At 34.5% G+C, this 9,768-nt stretch overlaps 1 protein-coding gene across 1 annotated transcript; it reads left to right on the forward strand.

Moving 5' to 3' along the window:
- Nucleotides 1-265: 265 nt before the first annotated feature.
- Nucleotides 266-5,719, forward strand: LOC132718640 (protein scribble homolog; the record flags this gene model as incomplete). Its single annotated transcript, XM_060702359.1, is given in 5 exon segments — nucleotides 266-478; nucleotides 1,555-1,671; nucleotides 2,699-2,776; nucleotides 3,680-3,844; nucleotides 5,520-5,719. Coding segments are annotated over 5 exon segments (773 nt in total), but the record flags the coding sequence as incomplete, so codon positions are not given.
- Between the last annotated feature and the right edge of the window lie 4,049 nt (nucleotides 5,720-9,768).

Here is a 9,768-nt window from a genome sequence, read left to right on the forward strand (position 1 = left end):
AGAGATTTAACTAAATATTCTAATCAAACTTGCTGGGTATATAGCAAACTTATGTGGAGACCTTTAGCTTGAGGTTGCTTTTAACCCTATTGGCCAAGGTCACTGGTACTAAAAATAGAAAAATGGTTTCCGGCTTGATAACCTGGTTTTATGGTATTGTCATGTTGCTTGTTTTGATTTTGAATAATGATTTTGTGCGATAATAAAAAAAAGTGTGTGAAAAACTTAATACTTGTTTTAATGTCTTGAAACTGTTATATCATAGGAGGAAGAAGACATGGATGATGAGGAATACACATATCAGGAAAGGACCGTAGGTTTTACACAGGACCTTGATTTCGACGAGGACGAGCGCAAAACGCCTCTACGTAGACGTGACACGCCGCATCATAAAAAAGGCAAGAGAATAGTCATATCAGATGATGCTAAAGATAGGGTGCTGGAAATACTTGCAAAAACTACACAAAAAGAGCTTGAGGTAATGAACACTTTGACAGTTTAAACATGATTCTGTGATAACTTGTAAAATTTATAGAACACATTTGGATAATTTATAGAACAGATTTGGATAATGTAATGAAATTTTTCTAAGGATTATCTGTTGTGTGTAAGTTTCAGAATAAGTCCATGCCAAATGAATTATCATAATCAGAGCAAAGTATTATTCAGACATCCTAGCAAATGTATGCTTTAGGCCATCCTTAAAAAAATGTTTGTTTGCAGTAACCCGACACAGAATTTTCAAGGTGGGTAGGTAGGTCGATTTTTTTTTTTTATTGAACTGTACTCCCAAATAAACATGGAATTTCAAAATGCTGGACAATATATGCTTTGATAATCTGGTAACAATTAATAAATTGATAACTGAATTCTAATTTAATAAGACCTACATTTTATTTCTTCTATTAACCTTTAAAAGAACGAAAACAAAGCAAAAGGCATAATTTTCTGATTCAAAAAAAATTTTTTTTATCCAGACCATGAAAAAAAATTTTGAGTAGGGGCAAATTTAGTGAGTCGGTCGCGTTACTGCAAACAAACATTTTTTTAAGGATGGCCTTAGTGACTTTAAGTGACATTTTTGCTCTACAATTGTTCTTATAGCCACTAAACACATGGACAACAGAGAGCCAAAGAATGAGTGGCGGCATGGCCGAGTAGTTAACACATTGGACTAGTAATCTAAGGATTGCTGGCTGAATGTGTTCGCACCCAGTCAGGGGCAGGCTTTTGTTTCCTTGAGGAAGAAACTTTACATTCATTGCTTAGTACTGGTTAGATCCAGGAATGGATTCGAGAGTGTTTCAATAAGCTTAAAGATTCCAACAGAATTGTGCTTAAATAAATTTGTATTATCTAAAGAATGAATAGATTGACTGTTCTCTATTGTTCTAATAGTCACATCAGTTACTTGTGATTGCCATTAATTATGTATTACTTCGACGAAGTTAAATCCTGAAAACACTGCCTCTGTTTGTTTGCCATGTAAAGTAGGATATTTCATTTTGTAATCTCACAGAATTTTTCACCGAAAGTCTCAATAATTATTTTCAGGAGCAAGAAATAATAGAGGAGGAATACACAATAAATATACACCGGGAACCAGGACAAGGTCTGGGCATCAGTATTGCTGGGGGTAAGGGCTCAACCCCGTATAAAGGTGAAGATGAGGTGAGCAGTGGCCGTTTGTTGAATAAAATTATCTTTTTTACAAGGGACATTCATTTAGTTATGTCACTGATGTGCCTCCATTCTTGTAGTGTTAAAAAAATCTGGAAACAAAGTGATCCCTCGGAAACATTAATCACAACAAAATTACAAGAGAATTGCAGACTCGGTTTGATTGAGTCTGTACATGAGGGATAATGAATATGTGGAACATCCCACAAATGAATTTAGAATCACATGGAAATTGTGGCTGTTTCATGGGGGAAGGGTTTATGAATTATGGAAAGAAATTTTGTAAAAATTTTGTGCTCTTTTTCGAAAGTTATTGAAAGTCCAAACATATGTAGTCATTTATGCTAGCTGTATAATAAAAATGTGTCAAGCTTTGGAATAAAGGCTATCAATATTGAAGCGAAAGGCAGTGCAGAAATGAAAAAAATGATACCAGAAAAAGTATACTATAAAAAGTAAATGTGCAAAGTTTCCACCTGCTTACAGGCAATTAAACATGTGTGTATCAGATTTAGCCCCAGAGATGTTTACACAAAGACTAGATAGATCAGTCATTGCCAATTTAAATGTAGTGTATAGTGTAATATAGTGACTGTGATATTCACTTAATTTACCTGTATGGAGTCGATAATGTTTTAAAGGAATGTCAACAAATTTGATTTCTTGGAAATTATTCTGTAGTGTTAAGTTAAAGTCTTTGATTGTGTGAATATTTCCTATATCCTGTTCTTAAGCTATATCTGTCTATAATGTAAATGTTAGACTAAATGTAAAAAAAAAATGGCTGGTCCCACTTTTTTGAGGATGAGAAAAATGGACAGCTGTTTGTTTAGAAAAAAGCTAGTAACATTGATAAGTCCTGGATGAGAGGTCATTAATGAATGAAATACTGCATGATTAATATTAGAACATAAACAAAACACAGTATAACATATTATTTTCATTGTTCAGCAAATTATGTTTCTTTGTATTTATTTATTTCTTGTTGAATTTAACAAATCCATTGTTCTTCTTACAGAGTATCTTTATTTCGAGAGTTTCGGAAGATGGACCAGCTGGTTTAGCAGGAATTAAAGTAGGAGACAAGCTCATGTCTGTAAGTTCTACTATTTTGTCTTGCTGTTTAAAATTAGTAAAAGAGGAGAAGTTATTGTTTTGGATATTATAATGTTCAGTTAAGTTGTATTTAGGTAAGTTGTACATTGAGTGGAGTTACATGGCTCCCTGTTAGTTTTATAATATTTTATTGCATATATAGATATACATCAATTTCTTTACATCAACATAATTACACAATATACAAAAGGGTTGGGCAAAAAGATTTTACAACATTATCATGGGCCCTTCCATGAACCTTACCTTTTAATTACACAGAGCGTCCTATTGAATTAGAATAGTGCTTTTGACCATGACTTTTTGATGACTGGAAATTGTTGGCATATTAATGTTAATTAAGTAAATACTAGTAATATAACAGTATTACAATTGTGTGGTATGCAATTCAGTAAATTTCTTTATACCTGTTGGTTAACACAAAAACTTGTGGATTATTAAAGTTATTTTGTTGAATTTTTCATTAATGCTTAATTTACACGATGCCGGAGTATTTAAATATATAGATACATGGGAAAGTTATTTCATGATTCATCAACTGTACATTACACGATTATTTCTAAACAGCATTAGTTATTTGTTGAATAGTGTGAAAAGGTTTTTTTTTGCAAGTTTAAACATATTTATTTAGTCTCAATTGCGAATCAAGTTCTTGCAACTGATATGTATCACTTTCTAGTCTGCTTCCTGGAACCAACCAGTATTGGTGTCATAATTATGAAGAAACATGGTCATGACCCAAGTAGGGCTCCAACCCATGATCCCTGGGTTGAGAGGCAGACAACCATAAGGTCACCACTTGCTTAAAGGACAATACTTGATTTGATATTTTAGATTTTAAAGATTTGCTCTGTTACATGAGATGAATGCACTGTTTATGTTACAGGTAAATGGTATAGTTCTTAATGACTCGGACCATTACGAGGCTGTAGATGTATTAAAGGGCAGTGGTAATGACATCACTATGGTGGTTGGCAGGGAAACAATCATCACACGGAAGACAGAAGATGATGAGGAAGAAGATGAAGAAGTGACAGAAGAACAAATACAGGTGAATATAATGTTTCTATTTATATATAATCAGCGTGTTTTTGATCTGCCTTGTTTGTAGATTCTATAAACAGCTCAATTCCCAAATGGCAGAAAATATTTAATTTTCAAAAAAATTTGAATGAAAATAACTAATTAATAATTAGTCCCCTACCAGTTTAACTTTAGGTTTACCATCCATCCATCCGTCTGTCTGTCTGTCTGTACAGTAAAGACTGTCTTAGCGACCCCCTGTATATAGCGACGTTCTGTCTTTAGTGACCATAGTTAGGTGCGCCGAACAGTATTTACTATATAAATGGTCTGTATGTAGCGACCCCTTGTCTAGTCCGTACAACGACCATGATTTAGTCACCCGTTACGGTATTTGAGCCGTGAACAGCGACTTTTTCAAGGGAAGCAAGGCTTGAACTAGGTGACGACTTTGGCGAAGAAGTCGCCTTCGGATCACCGACTTTGCCTAAAACAAACTTCAAAGAGATTTTGAAGTCGCCCGATTGTTATAATTTTCCGTCATTCTTATTGACGCCGCTAGGTTTGTTAATAATTTGTTTACCTCTCAATTACAACCAATTACCGTTAATCCGCTAATTAAGAACGCGTGTCAACATCAACAAAGTTAAATACACGCCGCAAGGCAAGAATTCACTATGTTTATCTTTCTCATTACATTTTCATGCGATTGACGAATCAGAACGCGCGTTGTATCTACGGCAGGTTGCATTGACCAATCGGCGACACGCTAACACACTGTGGCTGTTTGTTGACAATAACACAAAATGGTGACAGATTCAGATTCAATCAATTTTCACCGATAGAATGATTAAAGACACCTGCATATACATAAATGCTGCGGTGTTTTGGCGAGTAAAGATAAACAATGCCAAACGTCTTGAAGGTGTGGTTATGTTTGAAACCTCGATTGTTAATTTTTTTTCGGAGCACTTATCTGTAGAAATTATGAGAAGATTTGTATCTAATGTTTTATTAATACATTGAACTCCGTAAAGTAAACAGGCTGATTATACAAAATTAAATGTCTCTATAGTAACATCTAATTAGAAAAATTGAAATTAAACATTTTTTTACCACCAGATTAAACCATATAAATTACATTTTCATGAATATGTAACTTTAAAATACTAATGTTATGGTGTAGTTTATAATCGTAACCAATTATACATGCAATTTTAACACTCTCTTGTTTTTTTATAAATGATATTTGATATGTTTAATATCAATAAAAATATAATTAAACCCTTAGTATGGTACTATCCTGCTTTTCAACATAATATTGGTATGATATGTTCATATATCCGAATAATGAAGAGACTGTCCACAGTGACTCCCTGTCTATAATGACCTTTTTTCTTTTCTCCCATCGAAGGTCACTGTAAACAGTCTTTACTGTATTTTACAAATTAACGTTATTTCATGTTGTGACAAAAAATTATCAAATTTCCAAATGTCTAAATTCAGCTGATCAATACTTTCTCAAATAGATGGAGAAAACACTGATAGTGTTCTTTTTCACAGAAATAAAGTACAATTTACAGATGGTTTATTCAAAATGAAAGCATTTTTCAGAGATTGAAAATTCCACTTGTCTGCTCGTAATTACGAATATACAATCATTCAATATGCCCTATATCTTTAACCTTATTATTGTGTTGTAGGCTCAGGAAGATGTGAATGTACATCTACAGGCAGAGAATGTTACTCAACCAGCTATGACTGCCAGTTTCGCAACTGTTACTTTTGAACCTGAGCCTGGAACCGATGTATATGGGGAGAAGATAGAAACGGTGCTTCACCGGGATGCTGGAGGTCTTGGGTTCAGTATTGCTGGAGGTCGGGGATCTGTTCCATATAAAGGAAATGATAACGTAAGTTGAATGAGATTTTGAATTTCAATTACACATTTCAAATGAGCATCATCATTATTATACTAATTCATGGTTATATCGAGGGTTGACTGCCATTTTACGGTCAACCCTCGATATATTGATGGTTAAGGAAGATGTATACACTAACCTTGTATTTGCAATATTTGCTAAATAAATGTCAATATAGGGAATATTGTGAATGTTGAAAATGATGAGAAAAAAAACAACAACTAAAATAGTCCATTATTTGTCAAGAATTTATTTTTTTTCGAAGATAATAATACTAATAAATAATGCTAAGAAATAATTGCTGAAATAGAAATTTGATTTATCTAGAAGTGAACATGTTATTTTCTTAACTTAATCATTAAGAAATATGATTACTTGTATGTCTTTTGTTCTTATCATACTTTATTTTAAAGAACATATTATATTTGTCTTTTGGGAGGAAAAATAAATAACAATTTAAATATGATGAAGAAAAAGTAAATTTTAACAAGATACGCTCAGACCTCCTTTGCTTAATAAATAACTACATTGTCTCTATAAAACGACTATATTGAATTAATTTTAAAAAATCATGGCCTATATTTTCTTATTCTTTTACATTGAGAATTTAATTCAGGAATAAAATTTGTTTTTTAGTTTCTAGCAGTTTCTTCAGAATGTTAACTGTTAGGTCATTATAATGTTTTATTACATCAAGACAGTTTTCTCATAAAATGAAACTAAAATAAGTAACACTGCTTTTAATGATGATCACGATTAGGCAACTAAGACGACCTTGTATAATTTTCTTTTAATTTGTTGATAAAATATTTTCAGATATTTTATTCATTTCTTGAGGTTAGTATGAGCATACAAGATTTGAATGATGCATTCTAAGTTTAGTTTTATGATATTATTGTTGCATTTGCATCCCATTTGCATTTTGCATTCATTTTGTGTTACCTGTATGCTCAACAGAATAAAACATTGTGTCGGAGCATAATATTGCTGTTTTGTCACCCTTTGCTCACCAGTTGTCATATGTGCCCCTTCATTTATTCAGTTTGAAGATGACATTATATAGACCTCGCAACTTAGATGAGATATAAGGTTGATGAGGTCAAGGTCACCTGGGCTGAATATTTTTATGCTCTCCTGGTTAAAGGCATAGGGGGGTGTTACCCCTGTCCGTCTGTGCATGCATAGGAGTGTGTGTTTGAAAAACCTTGCTGTGTCATGCATCAAGGGATTTTGAAATTTGAACTGTACATGTATAGCTTGATAAGCCACTGCATCATATGCAATACCTAGACTCCTATAGGCTATAGACAATATAGGCTTTGAGTTTTGAACAAAATGGTGTAAAATGCAGTATAATGTGATAAAATGATAATCCACAGCTATATAAGTTGTCTTTTGCTCAGAGATATGAATGAAGTTCGAATCAACTTCATTTATGCTCATCACCTGTCAATGTTCAGAGGAGGGGTGTTGGGTAAAAAAGAGATTTGACAATTACATGTATTATAATAAATTGCATAAAGAATATGATTTGATATATTTTGATACAGGAATATTTTCAGAAATTTTATTTAAAAAGGCTGTTCATGATATTAAATGGTTCCTCTGTGAGAAATTGTTAAAACTCTGCTTATGAAATTTAACTGTATGATGCATGAAATAACTAACTTTTTTATCTTAACAGTTTGATAAGACACCTAGATACTCTGTAAGTTCTAACATGAATGTGTGGTAACATAGAAGTATGGAATTGAACTAAAACAGAAATCAATGTATTTTTTTATAACCCAAAAATATTTTCGGCTTATATTGTTATGCACCTGGTCGTCCTTCTGTCTGTTGGCAGTTTCTTATATATATTGTTATGCACCTGGTCGTCCGTCCGTCTGTTATCAGTTTCTTGTCTGCACTGTATCTTTTGAAGAAAATTGAAACTGCTGGGCAGAAATGTATACCATAATAAGGCTATGTGCAGAGTGCAAGTTGACCTTCCTCAGGTGAATGTCACACTCCGTCATTTTGTGTCAGTTTCAAAACTATTTTGCAGAAATATTGTATATAATGAGACAATGTGCTCTGCAGAACACAGGTTTGGGCTTCCTGAGATTGAAATTTACTTCGCCCCGGGGATCACTTGATTTATGTAGACTTATATAAGAAAACACATTTTAGTTTCTTTTTTGAAACTAATGTTTATGCTTAGATATTTAGCATGAAGCATTACCTAATTGACCTCAATAAAACTAACATGAAACATGCCCCTGGGTGCAATATTGGCTCTGCTCAAGGGTTCACTTGATTATGCCCCCATTTCGAAGAAAAGGGGGTATATTGCTTTGCACTTGTCGGTCCGTCGGTCCGTAGACCAAATGGTTTCCGATCAATAACTAAAGAACCCTTAGGCCTAGGAACTTCAAACTTGGTATGGTGATTGGTCATGACCAGTAGATGACCCCTATTGATTTTGGGGTCAAGGGGTCAAAGGTCAAGGTCACATTGACCTTGAAAGCAAAAACGGTTTCCGATCAATAACTAAAGAACCTTAAGGCCTAGGAACTTCAAACTTGGTATGGTGATTGGTCATGACCAGTAGATGACCCCTATTGATTTTGGGGTCAAGGGGTCAAAGGTCAAGGTCACATTGACCTTGAAAGCAAAAACGGTTTCCGATCAATAACTAAAGAACCTTAAGGCCTAGGAACTTCAAACTTGGTATGGTGATTGGTCATGACCAGTAGATGACCCCTATTGATTTTGGGGTCAAGGGGTCAAAGGTCAAGGTCACATTGACCTTGTAGGTAAAAACGGTTTCCGATCAATAACTAAAGAACCTTAAGGCCTAGGAACTTCAAACTTGGTATGGTGATTGGTTATGACCAATCAGATGACCCTATTGATTTTGGGGTTAAGGGGTTAAAGGGCAAGGTCACATTGACCTTGTAGGTAAAAATGCTTTCCGATCAATAACTTAAGAACCCTTATGCCTAGGAACTTCAAACTTGGTATGGTGATTGGTCATGACCAGCAGATGACCTATTGATTTTGGGGTCAAGGGGTCAAAGGTCAAGGTCACATTGACCTAGTAGGTAAAAACGGTTTCCGATCAATTAACTAAAAACGCTTAGGCCTAGGAACTTCAACCTTTGTGTGATGATTGGTCATGACCAGCAGATGACCCCTATTGAGTTTTAGGTGAAGGGGTCAAAGGTCAAGGTCACATTGACCTTTTAAGTAAAAACGGTTTCTGATCAATAACTCAAGAACACTTAGGCCTAGGAACTTCAAACTTGGTATGGTGATTTGTCATGACCAGCAGATTACTCCTATTGATTTTGGGATTAAGGGGTCAAAGGTCAAGGTCACAATGACCTTGTAAGTAAAAACGGTTTCTGATCAATAACTAAAGAACCCTTCGGCCTAGGAACTTCAAACTTGGCATGGTGATTGGTCATGACCAGCAGATGACCCCTATTGATTTTGGGGTCAAAGGTCAAGGTCACATTGACCTTGTATGTTAAAACGGTTTCCGATCAATAATAAGAGAACCCTTAGGCCTAGGAACTTCAACCTAGGCATGGTGATTGGTCATGACCAGCAGATGACCCCTATTGATTTTGGGGTCAAGGGGTCAAAGGTCAAGGTCACATTGACCTTGTAGGTAAAAACGGTTTCTGATCAATTTACTAAAAACGCCTAGGCCTAGGAACTTCAAACTTTGTATGATGATTGGTCGTGACCAGCAGATGACCCCTATTGAGTTTTGGGTCAAGAGGTCAAAGGTCAAGGTCATGACCAGTAGATACTTTATAACCCTTATTAATTGTTTGATCACTGGGTCAGAAGTCATGCATAATAACCTTATCACATGACTAATTGGCTGCTGATAGGGGGCATACATGTTTTACAAACATATCTTGTTTATATAGACTTACACACTAAAAACAAATTTGAGACTTATTGTGTGACACCGCAATGCCAAGAACTTGCAGGAAAACATATTTAAGTCTTATTTTGAAAACATTTTTATTTA

This window comes from Ruditapes philippinarum, unplaced genomic scaffold (assembly GCF_026571515.1).
Source record: "Ruditapes philippinarum isolate M1 unplaced genomic scaffold, ASM2657151v2 ctg23022_1_1_1_1, whole genome shotgun sequence".
Classification (NCBI taxonomy): domain Eukaryota; kingdom Metazoa; phylum Mollusca; class Bivalvia; order Venerida; family Veneridae; genus Ruditapes; species Ruditapes philippinarum.